The following is a 16,595-nucleotide window of genomic DNA, read 5'->3' on the forward strand; positions in this document are numbered from 1 at the left end:
ACCTCCAATCACATGATAACTGTTTGTTTGGTTGAGTGGAGAGTAGCAACGAGGCTTGTTATGATTGTTGGCTTTGACTTTTTCTACTTTCCGTATCGGTATAGAAAAGTCAACGCCCTCACATGCTACCTTCTAATAGATCAATCTAACTGTTTTTAATATTATTTTGCAGCCTAATCATTTTCAACTTACTCAACACCATATCAATTTTTGGTCACCAATTATTTATTCCATCATCCTCTGAAGGTTTGGACAGACAACTGAGACTTATTTGAACTTATTTTTTATTCTTTCGGAGAGATTAGTAAGAAAAACATCTTACTGATATTATAATTATATATATATCGTTCAAAAACTTAGAAAAATGCTAATATAATTTATATAATGATGTTAAATTCAAGAATAGATAAGATTAAAAATATATATGTATATAAATATATGTATATATATATATATGTATGTGTATATATATATATATGTATACATATATATACATATATATTCATATATATACATATATATATATATATGTATATACATATATATATATAACATAAAAAAAGTTTTCAATGATGAGAGTTTTATCGGATAGTGCCCCATATTTTTTTTAAAATATGACCAAAATATCTTTTATAAAATTAAAAACTATAATTAATGTTCGTTAACCATAGTTGATTGTTGTTTGTTTGTTTTTACTTGTTCTATAAAACTTCGTATTTGAAATGTTCTTATTAGATCCTAAATTGCCCTTCTTTTTTTTTTATAAATCATCCCACTACCCCATTCCACCAATATAACAACAATGTCAAAGAAGTCGCTAATGTCAATGTTCTTGGTTGTGGCTGCCATCGTCACAATCTCCATCTCCATCACCATCTTCAATAGAAAGCAAGGGTAGTATGATCAAGAGCCTTAGTCGTCTAAAGCAATAGTCGGTGAGCATCATTGGAGACGAGAGGAAAGGGGGTCTCATTGAGCCGTGGTAGTGTTATTATTACTATTGGCTTACTACCCATCACCATTATAGGAGGTCACTATAATGGTTGCAATCGTCATTACCAATAGGGTAGGAGGTGGCCATCACCTTCCTACCAAGAGTATGTCGGCTTCCTTCCCATTGTTAGTCGTTGTAGTCAAGGTTCGCCGTACCGTACCATACCGACGTTTCGACCTGGGCTCGGTACCGGTACGGTACGGTATACCGCTCGGTACACCCAGGTGTACTGAGCACTGTACACTGCTACAGTACTCGGTACGGTACGGGCGGTCCGCGTACCGCTAGCCTGTCGGACCGGTACGTACCGCCCGTACCGGGCGGTACAGTCCGGTACGGCAAACCTTGGTTGTAGTAGCTATCTATTGAGCATTGATCAACAATGCAATCAAGCTATAACCTAGCCATCGTTGTTTGGCTTCCCGCTAGTGATCCTAATCATGGCTGTCAGTTGAGCCTCAATGATGATTGATCGCCAACATCTATATTCTCCTTTCCACTAGTGTCTATCATCATCAATGTCAATGAAGCCTTTGTAGAGCATCGATGAATAACGATTGATCATCTTATCATTATTTAGTATTATAGAGCCTTGTTGAATCACTGTATGACTTATTATTGTATTATTGAAGTATTTGTAGTATTGTTAAAGCCTCAACATCGTCTTTCATAGTGTCCTTGAAGCCCTATCATTTGGTGTATCATCACATCATTCGCTTCAATAATAAAAAAAAATATAATATTAAATGAATACATCTTTGTAGTTTCATATTATTAATTTTGAATGTCAGCTACTTATGAAAGAGATGATCCTCTTCCAAATAAAATATTTAGTTTTCTATATAAATTGGACACTTTTAATAAAATAACACCTTTGTCAATATTTGAATCAAAAATAATTTTGGAAAGTAGTCATCCAATACCTTGAATGATATTCTTCTACACAACCTTAAATTTATAACTTTGATTTGATTAAAACATTTGTAATATATGACAATGTAGAATATTATAAGATATTCAAAGAAGAGCAGACTGAGCAGAGAATAGCCTAAGAATTTAAAGAAGATATAGATCATTATACATTTGATGTCGATGATATTGTTAGTGAGATAATAATTTTAAATATGTAAGAAAACCTCTTAGAGGATAGGGCCATAGAAGAATATAACTTCAACCTTAATGCCTTAGTTCCCTATCCACATAAACTTGTCACTAATGACCTATATTGGAAAAGTAAAAATTTATGACTATTCATATTATTATTTAATATAAAAAAATTATTTGTGATATTTGACACATAAGTATTTAAAGATATGTCAGAGTTTTAAGAGAGCTTTGCAAGAATATATTATAAGAAAAAAATTGAAATGAAAATTCGTGTAGAAGTTACAAGCTTAAAACATAGAGGTTGAGCATTATGAATGAATGATGGTTGCTAGTGGAGGTGATATATGTGGAATTACAAAGTTCATCAATAAGCACCAATACAATATACCTAGAGGAAATTGAGATCATCTTTCTTATACTAACATGTTTATAGCTAAAGAAATCAAAGAACAAGTTCTTGTAAATGAATATTATACATTGAAGATAATCATCACAAATATATAAAAAAGATTTGGAATGGTAGTTTCATATAGAAAAGTATATTTGTTTGGTTTATCTTTTGAAGAATTTAATAAATATATATGATAGGAAAGGCGACTAGAGTTTTTTCGGACGACCACGATAGAGTTCTAAGTTTAAAGAATATATGCAAAAATTGATGAAAAAACATATAAAAATTTATTGTTGGATTTTAGAATTAGATAGAGAGAAGTGGGCTATTATATGTTTTTTAGGGTAGGCAATGTTAACAAATGATTCTGAAAACATGAATTTACTATGATTGAGATGACACAAAAGAAAGCTACCGAGTGATTTTATTTATGTTGTCAATTTGCCAATGGTATGATCAATAGTACATTGACACCTCGGATGAATGAAGAAATATCGAAATCAAAAGATAAGACGAGATTTTATGTTGTTCACCCTCACTAAAATAATATTTTCCAAGTCTAAATTACCATAGATCGGGAAAGATGATTTATTTATGTTAATATTTTGATATATTTGGTATTTCATGCTCTCATACAACAGCTGCTATTGGGTTTCTGAAGTCCAATCTATATGACTATTGTGATTATTAATTTTTGATAGAATATTTGCAAAAGATTACAATGATATCATCTTCTCAATAAGAAGGAATCAGTTTTACATTAAAACACCTAACGAAAATATTATTTTATCATCGAAGAGCATTGAATCAAAACACAATGGTCAATAGTTAGGTTACAATCAATGATCATACAAATTTTCGTTCTCAAATGTAAAATAATGTGGTATCTTCAGTTTTCTTGTATAATTTTTGTTGTTTACATTGGCTATAGGATGACATAGTTTTTTTTGTGTGTAAAGTATACCTATATAATTTTTCTACAAGTGTGTCACAAAATTATTAAATATAATATTAAAAATATTAATATTATAAAATAACAATTTTCTTACTGTATCATCCTGTGACAATATAAAACAATCTGTGACAATAATAATTTTCTTAAAAATTATAAAACAATCTGTGACAATATCATCATGTATGCATGAAATAGACAACCACATTGCTGTATTGCTGAATGATGATAAAAATAGAAAGCAATTTTTATATAGGATCTCTACCTCAACCTTCGAAAACTAACTTCTTTGTATCTATTTTTATTTTCACTTCACAAACGGTAGATATGACATAAGATCATCTGATTAACGGTGTGAGTGAGATTTTATGACTTCCATATGCAAAGTACCTTGCACTGCATCTGCCATCACAAAAATATAGTTCTTTACTTTGCCAACTTGATTCTTCCCGATATATTACCTAATCCATCTCGATATATTATCAACTATGATTACATATTCGTCCCTAATGATTATTTTATTGATTCCTAAGACAATATGCATTCAAACTATTCTGGTCCTAAAGTACAGAAAAATACTTGCATGAAAAAACAATGCATTAGATCAATGTTTACTTGATAATAACCACCAATAAGACATTTTCTTGATAAAAAAATATCATTGACATCGACGAATCCAAAGGAAGAAGAAATGAAGGATAAATCTTATCAGACTATGATTCACAAGCATGAATCTTAAATTAGGTTAAAACAATATCAAATGATAAGAACTTTATAACTTTCTATAGTTGTTGAAAGTATATGCAGCAGAATGTATGCAAGATTGAAGTATAAAAATCACGAGAGTATAATAGAATATGAACATTTAAGTTTTATCACAATTGATCTATGACAAGCTTGCCATAAGGAAATTAGTTATTATATCGATTTACACTGTGTAATATCATAAAAACTACCACATTTGGTCAGATACCTATCCTTAATTACACTAGAAAATATTAATCGATATGTACTAAGTATATGATGATATTCTATTCCTTGGTCCTAGATCATCAATTGAACAAACATCCAAGCATAATCACACCTACCAAAGAACTCATAGTCATAATCATAAATTTTGAGGATTTGTTGCCCACTAAATGTATGTTGCAAAATTAAATTATCCTACATAACTATATTAATAGGCAAGAATAAATACACTGCACAAAGAACTTGAGTAAACATATTTGCCCAAAAGTGATTGATTGACCATTTTATAGCCAGACTATATATATCAACCTCAAGATCATCAAAGCCCACCAATATGGATCAGCTATAGGGGATAACTGAAGAATGATATATGTATTTAGCAGGCAAATCTTATGATATCTCTCAACCATGTACCATTTTCTTAGTCAAGTGAGAAGTAGAAATATCTACCCTACACATTGCAACTTAAGCCTATGAAACCAAGTAGCAAACCTCTGTAATTCTACTGCAGCTAGAACGAGTCCAGAAGGAGAAATAACAACCTTTGCACCAGAGCAGAGTGCAAGTCAAAGGTACAAAAGATTAGATCAGCTGATCACAAATATGATATTTATTTATATCTTAAGATACATACAAGTAGGCATGCTTGATTATAAGTTAAACAGTCAAGCAGTTAAACTCAATCAAGGTTTGAGGTTGTCTGATGCATCTTTACTTTTTGCTAAGCAGACTATGTAATACTTATGTAAATTTACCTGTGTTTGAGAAATCCCAGTTGTCATCAAGATTCTTACGTGCTTAAAAACAAAATATCAAGAACCATTTTTTTAATTTGATAACGAGTTTAACAAAAAAGGACTTGTACATAGATTTCTGTTTACTTGCCAATGTGACTAATTCAGAAATGGTCAGATCAGCTATTTGATTGGAGGGATGTCGTGATGGCTAACAAAGGATTCCTAAAATGTAGCACAGTAGCAGAACCATATACCTACTTCAAAGATACATGCTCAACCCCAGAAGATACAGAATGGCAACGTGTTTTTAGCAGACAATAGTAAGAGAAGATAATTCAATAATTTAATGTAAAGTATGTTGTGCACCATTGTTTTAAGATGAGTTAGTTACTGGAAAAAAAATTTGCAAATTATTAAGCACTACAAACATGAACATTACCTGGCTGTTCTTTAAAAATTCTGAGGAACCGAACAATCAGGAGTCGCATGAAGATCTCTGTTTAACTGCAGAACTTCATTAATGCCGAATAACTACCAAAAACAATGCATGTGAAAGCTTTCTGAAAGAAGAATTTTTCATCCATTCATCAAAAGAAACATAAAAGTATGCACTATGAAATCACAGCACTTTCTATGAACCACCAAAATGGTAATGCTAAAATCATGAAGATATATGATCAGAGAAAAAAAATTAGAAAAATTGGTTGCAAATACATAGTATCTTAATATTTGCTGCAAACTGATCTAGACCATGGAAGAAACAATATCATGAAGGAAGCACATTGTATACACTAAAACCTTACAAGTATGCAGATAAGGATGTTTCTTGCAGATAAACCATCATGGTGGTGGAAGATTCTTCAGCTACTTTACCAGAAAATGAGACATAAGAAGCATATAGACAACAAGAATCTTAAATATTAAACTGTGTAGTGAACAAAGAGGAAGGGAAATACTTGTATGGAAAATGTGTCCATCATAAAAAATATATTATAATAAGGTTTCTATATAATGAATCAAATTTGACCAGTATGCACCAGCTAGCTACTGTTCATTTCTGAAAGAAACAAACTGAATGAATTAAATTGTTAACTGTCTATTGGAACTCCCATGGTACATAAATTACAAAAAGAATGAAGTAGAATACACCATTTCTACAGTTTCAAGAATGATTCTGGTAAAGAAGCTACCAGCTTTCACTTCTAAAACATGATAAAATGAGCAAATTAGAATAATCAATTATCTTGCATTCATCTTGTATTTGTATTACAGACAACAAAGGCCACAGCTTTGGTATATGCCAGAGATTACATGATGTAGGAAATGTTACTTCCTCATAAACGAATTTCACCATTTATGTGGTTTACTTTGTTTTCTTTCTTAAGTTGTACCTTCAACTTCTTACCACCTAATTGGAAGCCATTCATCACATTGATGGCAGCCTGGGCAGCTGCAGGCGTGTCATAACTGACGAAACCTGCATGCAAAGGGGCCAATTAATTATATGGTAGATTTGGTTCAAGAAGTATAGAGTGATAGTAGATGGTTTTACCAAAGCATTTACTAACACCAGTTGCTTTGTCTATAAACACTTTAGCACTTAAAACCCTGCCAAATCCCTGAAAGGCATTTGAGAGCTCTTGATCGCCATATTCTTGTGGAATATGATATATAAATAAATTAGCTCCAGGAGGGCCTATATCAATAATGAACCAACAAACAAATGATTACTAGAGGTAGATTAAGATCGCTGCTATGAGGATTACCAAGCACCAACAACAACATATACACAGAAACATAGAGGAAATAGGAAAATCAAAACAAGATTAAGAAGCACATTAACCTTCTATCTGAGTTCCAGAATTTGTGGTAGGGCTTGAAGATTTTGCTGGGTTGGTTTTAATATTAACAGGATGGCCTGAACCATTAGAATCACCCAAATGCCCACTATCCGCTGGATATGCCAATGGATATTGAAGACCTGACAATATGGGATATGGTGAACCTATGAAGCCACCGGGTTGGGTTGTATTTAAATTTCTAGGTCCTGTGCCTGGAGAAACATCTGAACTGATCCCACGCACTGCATTACCTTGATTAACTGATGGGATCATATTATGAAATGCAGCTTGATTTCGCATTGAAGCTAGAGGATACTGCATAAGTCCATAAGTTCCAGGTGGCTGCACAAGAATCAAGAATAAAATTGTTCTGGTTAATCAAGGACATAGTAACAGTAACATTGATGACTTTTATCAATTCAAAGTACTCTAAAAAAGAGAATCAGAACATAAGGCTGCCATATCAATTATTTATAAATTTAAAAACAATAACCATAAAGCAAAATACATATGGGACACACAGACCACCGATTCTGATAAACAGAAAAGAAAAGTCGAGGAACATTTTCACTCTGGAAACAAGTGCTGAAACAAGAGTGTTACAGTTACACTACTATAGCCATTTCAATTGTATTCATATGTCAGTATCGCTTGTCCTCGCGCCAAAATGCATAGTGGCAATCTTGGAAAAAAAAATGACACAAGATTCATGTCCAGTCATATCTTACACCTAAAACGTAAAATAGGACTAGCCAGTGATCAGCCTGCTCCTCTCATTGGACAAGGTTGATGTGGTTTCCTTAATTTTCTTCGTCAAAGAAGAGTAGTGAAATGGTGAACAGCCTGCTCCTCTTATTGGACAAGGTTGATATGGTTTCCTTCGTTTTCTTTGCCAAAGAAGAGTAGCGAAATTTGAAAATGAAGGATGTCAAAAGATTCGGTTGTTTTACATATTAATCCCAAGAACAATAACATCAACTAGGTGCAGGAGAAGTTACAGGAACATCTAAGGAAAGTTAGATTTCAATGATATGATATGATATGAAGTGCAATTTGACACTATCAACTTGCAGTTCATTCACAATCAATTTAGCTTCTGGCCACCATATTCAATGTACTTGAGTTTGTTAAGCACAATGGCACGCAAGCCTAGAGCACGTTTAGCAATTATAAAACTGCTTTTCTTGATTCTGTTGTTATAATCTTCATTTATACCCTTAGCATCCTCCAGTGAGAATCTAACAGGGAAGAAGGAAGCTTCAGAATTCCCTGAGGTGATCTAGGAATTATAGTATTAAATATAGGAAAGTTTCTATTATACTTCATAAGATTATTCAAATAAATATCAGATGTCTACCTTTTTTATAAGTAGACATCATTGGGGTGCCTCTTTCATATTTATACACAATGATCCATACATTTGGATAGCATTAAAATTCTTAGTGTCTGCAAAGAAAATGCTGCCTTAAACCTTGGGGCAATCTTTTTATTTCTCTTAGCTACATCTTATAGAAATTATTACATCTATAAAAACATAAGGGATTGTAGTTATTCAGATAACTGGTCAAATCACAAACCATGCCATTAATTAGTTTTTTAGATAAATCGGCCTGTTACTCTGCTTGTCATTCTTGTTATTTGGAGCATATCCTAAAATTAAGATAATTAAGATAACTTGGAAGACAGGATGTGCCAATTCAATTGAAAGGTTCAAGTTGTGGAGCCTATCTTTCCTTTTAAATCAAGGTATGTGCCATTATGTCTTGGCCAATGAAAAATAATAGATATGTTTGACATAATGTGGACCATTTAAATTGTGATTGAATTCTTGATATTCATCAATTATTCCTGTGTGTGCCTAGCTTGTCATATAGAGCGGTTAAGTAGACAAATTCTAACATTGAGTAACTTCGATCTAAACTCTAAAGAGCTGCCTCAGACTATAGTCCAGTATTGGGTGTTGACAGCTTCTGTCTGCTGGGTTCTATACCCGATTCATTTATATTTCTAATAATTGCATGCAGCCGATCCGCTATATCCAGATTCAATTCAAACAAGAAACTTCTATTGTTCTATCCCAAATTCAATGAGTTTCGTAGTGCTAAAATGAGTTAAGTGAGTTTCCAGTCTGCCTCTATTCTAACTTAAAGTCAGGAGAACAAACAAGAGCTTCTGGAACGATACTCCAAGGAGCATAAACAAGCTACAGCGGCACCATACCACATAAAGCCCATTTGTGCTCCTTCTTCAGTGATCCAAGGCCAGAGAGAGGAGACGCAGTAGATTAATCTAAGAAAGATTATTGCTCCACCACCTACGGGCCTTCAGATCCGAAAACAACACGATTTGATCATGCCTTCATCAGCTCCGTGCACCAACTTACTCAAATAGGGTTTCACATTCATTTGAAGCAACCATTTGCCGACTATCTTTTTAAGTAATTTCGTATCCAGTTCTTTACGTTGCTTTTTCTTCCCTTGCATAGTTTGTTCTTTACACTTATTCTTATTGCTCTTGCTTTGATCTTTTGGACTTCCTTCCCCCTATTACAAGTTCAACAGTTTACTTGAGTATATGAAAAGTTTTAATTGTAAAAACCCATAAACTCCTGAATATTAGTTATTCCAAGGTTTATGCTGTTCAGAAGAATAAACGCATAGGTTATAAAAAAATCATTATGCAGAAATTATCATAATCATAACAAGAAAAAATTTAAGAAGACAAACGAAGTTTTTCGGGCTCTACTAATGGGAAGATTATAATCAAGCATAAAAAAATTAGAAAAAGGGCATCACCTGATACCCATATCCATTATATGGAGACATATACCCCATTGGTAATGCTCCAAATATTGATGGCTGCTGCATTGAACTGGGATTAGAAACATTAGATGCCTGAGATTGAGCTTTTTGTGCCCTTCGAGCTTGCCTTTCCTTTTCTGTGTCAGCCCACTTAACAACCAGAGGCACACTTGAACCCTGTATTGCGATGAGAGTCATAACTATGCAACAAGAATAGGAAAATAGAACCCACATTCCAATGTATATTCAATCTGCAAGACTAGGGCACGAAACTCATAGCAACATATATGTCCCTCTAAGAGAATAACATTTTCTCATAACTTTTCATATCACAAAGAAAATAACATTTTCTACAAGTTTCTTCCTCTATAAAAATCAGGCTTCAGTATAATTAGTAGAGATAATTATTCGACTGTTGATCTACAAAAAGAACATATAATATTCTGAAAACAAGTGCAGAATCAGGTTTACATAGTGTCAAAATGTCTGCTAATAACAATTTCAGAAAATGATGTCCACTTCAACTTTTCTTGCATTTGCTATATAGCCACAGCAGTTAAATTTTAATAAGTAAATCGAATTGAGATCTATTACCAGTACCTAAGCTTTGAAATTGTTCTATATAACCTTGGCTTTTACAGTTGTGTCATATTTTTCTTAGCATATTTGTTATGATGTAAGGCCTCTAAAATAGCTTCCCGAATTCATTAGTCAATACATTTGTTACATCATACAGGGGATGAATACAATCAAATCAGGATTCACAAGGTTATCAAACTTAAAATAGAACAACGTTGCATGTTAATCCCATATCAACAACTTTTTTTTTTCAAAAAGTACCTGAGACAATAGGGTATCATGTTATCCTGACAATCTCTTATGATTCACATGCATCAGTTCATTTAGTTATGATTCACATCTTATGATTCACAACATTCTCAGTGACTCAATATATTACATGGAAGCTTCCTAGAAGCCTTAACCAGGATAAATGCACCCCATGTTCCCACTAGTGCTTCTTCCTATCATTTCCCTGCTCAACCTGTTTTAGATAGTCCTCCTCTGGACATATTAAAACAAAGTCAAATAATTCTTTCCATCTTAGCCTCAGTTGATCATACATTCAAACATAACATAGTTCAATTGATTACTCAGTCCTCCTTGGTGCCATTGATTTTGTTAACGTAAGTACAATTAAAAGGATTGGTAGGTAACAAAGATATTCAAGAAGCACAGAAGTTCAACAAACACAAACCTCCATCCTATGTTTCCCATTTAAGGCTTCAAGGGCTGTCAAAGCCTGTTCTTTTGTTTCATATTTCAAAAATGCACAGCCTGCTACATTTAAGGGAAAAGTAAAACAACATTTAATACTGATATTGAGACCAATAAGTCTTAAGTAAAATTCACTTTATGGAGAAAGCAAGAAGGCAATATAATATACTAATTTAAGCATTATAAGGTCATAATGTACCTTTACTTATTTGTTGAGAACCTCTCAAGATCAGTAAGTCCCTAATAGTACCATATTTTGAAAATAACACTGCAACTTCAGTATCAGATATGTTCTTTGGAAGCATTCCAATGAAAAGCTTGTGCTCTGGATGAGAAGAGCAATTACTTCAAACCATAAATCATAAAAAGAGTTACAACATCCTAGTACACAATTTAGGCAAAATTTCAATTTAACATCTAAAATGGAAAAGTATAAATGATAAAAAAGGAAGATGGAAAGAGAATTAAATAATTGACATCACTAGAAGATGATATTTTTGGTGTTTTTACCTAGCCTTTCCGGCTCACCATCAGCATACTTCACTTGCATTGGACTAGAAGCCTGAGATGCAAAAGCAAAGCATGTTTCAATCAGGATTGCGGAAAACCTATAGCAATAATAGGCCCCCAAATTTTGTTATGAACTGAAGCAAGAAGTAGTAAGCAATCATAGAGGAATTGCACATCGTCAATACTTCATCATACAATTTAGAAAAGAGTAGGCAAAATCTTGTCTGAAACCAAGAACAATAGTGCAGTGAAAATGTATCTACAAACCAAGAACAAGACAACCTCTATTTAAACAACCTACATCTCAGATTTCAGTATCTTGACATACCGAAAGTACAAAGTAACCCACAGTGCTGTATGAATAGGTCAAAGCTGTTAAGTCACATGTATATCGTCTGCTTCTGGATATAATGGCACTGTAGTGGTTCTACCAATGTCCATTCATATGCTATTATATGACAACCTAAAGTCTAGAACCAAATATACTAGTATATCTGGACATGGTCCATATCATCTCATTACATGCATTTGCAACACAGGGAACTTTCAAAGCACATTTTTCGCTTGAGAATTTTGAAGCACTTATAAACTATTGTCACATTGATTCAGATAGTATACTTGGTAGCAGCATGCATTTGCAATAGGATAGTAGATCAATATTATCCTGTGTGCAGGAAGATGTTACTTTATAGAACCTAATAGATTATGTTGGTTGAGTGAATAATTATTTATATGTTCATTTAAAAATAATAATAAATACACCAATCTACCAGATGCTCCAATGGTTAATCACCAAAGAAAGAAACTGCTATTTTCTAATTAAGGTGTACAAAAAAACTTAAAGAGACACATAGAGTAATGTGTTATTTAAAAGGAAAATTATTGCTTTCAGTCTGAGATTCAAAACGGTAACCTGATGCTCTTCAACATACAAATCCTCTGAGTTTCAACATAAGCTTGTAACTCCCTTTTCCAATAATAAAGCTAAGTTACATTCCCAGATGAGACACCTGGCTCTGATGATTTTTGCTACCTAATTGGATGACTGTCCTGTCTCTGTCTACCAATCTTTCAAAGGTGATGCTTTAGTTCATGGTAAAACAAGAGACTAAAAAATTAATCATTCCCATGACAGAAGCACAACCACATTGAAAAAGGAACAATAGAGAGCTTCCGAAAGAAGTCATCAGAACATATAATTAAACAGTGAGCCCATAAATGATACAGTTTTCAAGAGATTTGTAAATATTAGTCATATAATTTAAAATTGTAGCATCAGAAACTTAAAATCAATTGTTGTCAGTAGCTTCTTAATCGTATGTGCAAGTTTCCCAGTTAGTGTTTCCAATAAAATAGCTGTCAAAGCACATTTCATGAATCCCAATTTATTGGTCAAGTGAAGAAAGGGGAACATTAGATTTATACATAAATTCGTCATTCATGCCAACGGCAAAGAGTCCTATCATGTACTCGAGAACTCAAAACAAAACTTTCAAAACGGTGTTCTTTGGAGCATGGCCAAATCACTATGCTATGAATGTGAATGCACAATCCATTCCTCTCTGGTGGTATAACTTAAACTACTCCAAGAATCCAACTCCAGAAAAGTAGCCAGTGATTCCCTGTTAAAAATCCTACCGGCAGATCATGACACAATTTGGACATCCACGACATGATATGAGAATGAGATATCGAAAAGGAAGAAGGAAAAAAGCCCAGAATGCATACAAACACCACAGAGGGATGAAAATTCTACGAAGTCAGCAATCCCCTCCTCAATAGGTAAAGAAAGAAGAAATGCAGATCCACGACACATTTATGCTGTGTTAAGGACAGAAACAAAAGGGGAAAGAAATCAGATGGAATGCCGTACACCGGGGAGCGTCCGCTTGTTATGGCACGCCGCGACCGCCTTGTCGGCCTCCTGCCGCGACGGGCAGAACAGGAAACAGCAACCTGCGAACGAAATCAAACACAATTAACCAAACAAATCCGAAACTACAACGAAAACTTCCAGGTTGACACCATTAGCAACCCACAGAAATCCACAACGAAGGATAGTGAGAATAACAAAGAATGGATCTCAGAGGAAGGACCTCGGGACGCCTTGGTGACTTTGTCCTTGATGATGCTGACTTCGTCGACGAGAGCCACCTCCTTGAACAGGTCCATGAGCTCCTCCTCCGTCATGTGCTTAGGTACCTGTCCCACAAACAGCTTCACGCTCTCTTCTCCCCTCTCCCCTCCTCTCTTCTCTCCTTCCGCCATTCCTACTCCTGGAGATCCCTCTTTCTCTAGTTCCGCGATCCACAGTATTTGGTCGCTCCTCCTCGTCCTCTTCCTCTTCCTCTTCTCCTTCTTCTTCTTCTTCCCCTTCCCCCTGTTCTTGATGGTGGCGATCTAATAATGGTAATTATTATTCTATTGAGGTCAGAGAGATACAAACACACAACCTCTTTAATCCCTTTCTTTTTATTTTTCTTATTATTATTAACAATTTTGGCGCAAATTAATAGCAGGTTCAAATTTTAGAATTTATATTTTAAACTAGAATTGCTTTTTATTTTCTTTTTTATGTAACCTATAAAAAAGGGTGGGTTAGAAATTAATAGGACTCGAAGTCTATCCGGCACTGACACGTGGCACGTGATCAGCGGCAGTCGGGAGGCGGTCTCGTGTCCGGGAACCGTTCACCCGATCCGAACCGTTGTCTTGCTCAACGGGGACACCCCGTCGGCCGCGGCGGGATTCACGTGGTCCGTCCGTTCTCGATCGTACGGGCCCGGATGGTCTCTGCCGAAGACGGCGAACGTAGTTGCAGCGTCGTAATTGTAGGAGAAAACGTCGGTCAAAGTGCTAAGGTTGCCAGTCTGGCGCTGTGAGCTGGCTTCGGTCCACACGTGAGAGTGGAGCCCGTCGAGTCCACTCACTCTCCAGTGCGGTCACCTCCGGGTTCCCGCTCTTGTTGTCATGGCTGGAGATGGGAATTGAAATAGCAGGAGAAGATACTGACAGCAAAGGGTGACGCAACAGATCTGCGTCCATCACATGGTTGTTGTGAGATTGGAAGGAGACATGGGAGCGTTTCAAGTGGTCCACGGTGCGAAGGGGAATGATAAGACAATGGATTAGATTAATTAGATTAATATGAACAATATGAAATTTTATTTATTCAAAAAATATCAAAGCCATTTTTATCACGACAAGAAATTTGATATATCTTTGAACGAATTCCTGAAAAAGCTCAACTTTTTGGCTTTTTTCCCAAAAAGTATTTCTTATTTTTTAAATTTTCCAACTATATTTTTGTAATCATTGATAATCTTTCCCTAAAAATATATTAATTATCATAAATAATATATTACTTTATTTCAATTATTAATTAATTTATTTGTGTAGTATGGTTAAAGAAATGATCAAATTGATTTTCTTAATTATATGGATAAGTTAAGAATTTTATCAATTAATTAAATTATTAATTTATTTATTTTCTAATGAATGTTGTTTTTTGAAAAATAAATAGTTAAAATTTATTTTTGTGTACGAATCATAAGACATAAATATTATAATTCTATTTTTTATGTGAAAGTAAAATAAAAATAAAAATAAAATTATTTGTTACCTTTCAAAAAGAGCTTGTTTTCTCTTATGTAAATGGGCTTCCCCTCTCTCATTTATGGGGTAAGGATTAGAGAAAGGATTTCTCGAGAAAAGTACGATATGATATTCTTTTCTTATTAGTTTTTATCTATATTTTAAAATATTTAAATTAGAATTATTATAATTTATGTGATGCATAATAATATTTTAATTTTAATTTTTATGATTATTTTATTATTGTATTAGAATGATTAGTTAATTTAATAATAATTATATTTCATTTAATTAGATATATTTATATTTCAAGGAATTATATATGAATTTTATGATTTCATTAATTTTTAAATTTAGAATCATAAATTTAAATTATTTAATTCATGAAAAGAATGGATTTAAGATTAACTATTATTTTATATTTTAAAATAATATAATATTTAAAATAATTTCTTAAGAAGGGTCAAATTAGAATCTAATCTAAATTAAGTTGATTGATAAAACTAGCTCATATGGCTATATACAACATAGTAAATATGGTCAAATATAACTTAGCTCATATAGTCAGATGTGATCTAACATATGTGGTTAAGCATGACCTGGCCCATACGATCATATATGACTTAATTTATGTGGTCAGACATGACCCAACCCATGTGGTCAGGAATGGTCCAACTCATGTGGTCAAGTATAATCCAGTTTATGTGGTTAAGCATGACCTAACCCATATAACCATATACAGCTCAACCCATGTAACTAGGTATGATACAACCGATATAGTTAGATACAAAGTAACCCATAAAGATAAGTATAACCCAACTCATGTGGATAAGCATAGTCCAACCCATGTGATCATACATGACCTAATCTATATTGTTAGATATGATCCAACCCATATGACTAGGCATGTCTCGACCCACGAGCCAAGCATGATATAATTCAATGGTAAGGCTTAACTTAACTATGTAACTAGTGTTACACATATCGTCGCCCTTCTATCTAATCCATTATACCTCAACCTAATATGTTATCTTGGACAAGCATGTGACCCGCCCAAAGCTTAGGTGAGTTGGTTTGGCCTAGGCTAGCACCATGCAACATAGTCAAAATTTCTCTTCTTTTAATGGTTTGAGCTCGTTAACGACCTGAATCAAATAGATTTGATCGATTCAAGTTTGTTTATGATGATTTCAAACTAACTTAACCGATTTTAGCTTACTTATTAGACCTAATTGAAACTAATTAAACCTAAATTAAATTAGTCTAAGGTGATTTTAGACCAATTATATAAGGATTTGATGTTGGTTCCATTAGGTCATAATTAAATTGAATTTGGTTTAAACCAATTCGGTTATTTCAACCAGGGTTTTGATTGATTAAAGATTCTTAGATATTTATGTCTTATATATTTATGATTTGATGAA

At 33.6% G+C, this 16,595-nt stretch overlaps 1 protein-coding gene across 4 annotated transcripts; it reads right to left on the reverse strand.

Annotated features, from left to right (window-relative positions):
- Window positions 1-6,360: 6,360 nt before the first annotated feature.
- LOC135623234 (RNA-binding protein BRN1-like) lies at window positions 6,361-13,977 on the reverse strand. 4 transcript variants are annotated; one of them, XM_065125972.1, is made up of 10 exons: window positions 13,674-13,977; window positions 13,451-13,533; window positions 11,578-11,629; window positions 11,267-11,392; window positions 11,048-11,130; window positions 9,787-9,969; window positions 7,243-7,333; window positions 6,994-7,131; window positions 6,703-6,846; window positions 6,361-6,627 (listed from the first exon to the last, which is right to left on the reverse strand). In XM_065125972.1, exons 1-10 carry the CDS (start codon window positions 13,843-13,845, stop codon window positions 6,485-6,487), a joined length of 1,215 nt encoding a protein of 404 aa, XP_064982044.1. In that variant the 5' UTR covers window positions 13,846-13,977; the 3' UTR covers window positions 6,361-6,484. The 4 variants fall into 4 exon arrangements, with proteins under 4 accessions (XP_064982044.1, XP_064982043.1, XP_064982042.1 ...); XM_065125971.1 differs by having other exon boundaries at window positions 6,994-7,333; window positions 11,048-11,127; XM_065125970.1 differs by having other exon boundaries at window positions 6,994-7,333.
- Window positions 13,978-16,595: the final 2,618 nt, after the last annotated feature.

Source organism: Musa acuminata, chromosome BXJ2-9, assembly GCF_036884655.1.
Source record: "Musa acuminata AAA Group cultivar baxijiao chromosome BXJ2-9, Cavendish_Baxijiao_AAA, whole genome shotgun sequence".
Lineage (NCBI taxonomy): Eukaryota > Viridiplantae > Streptophyta > Magnoliopsida > Zingiberales > Musaceae > Musa > Musa acuminata.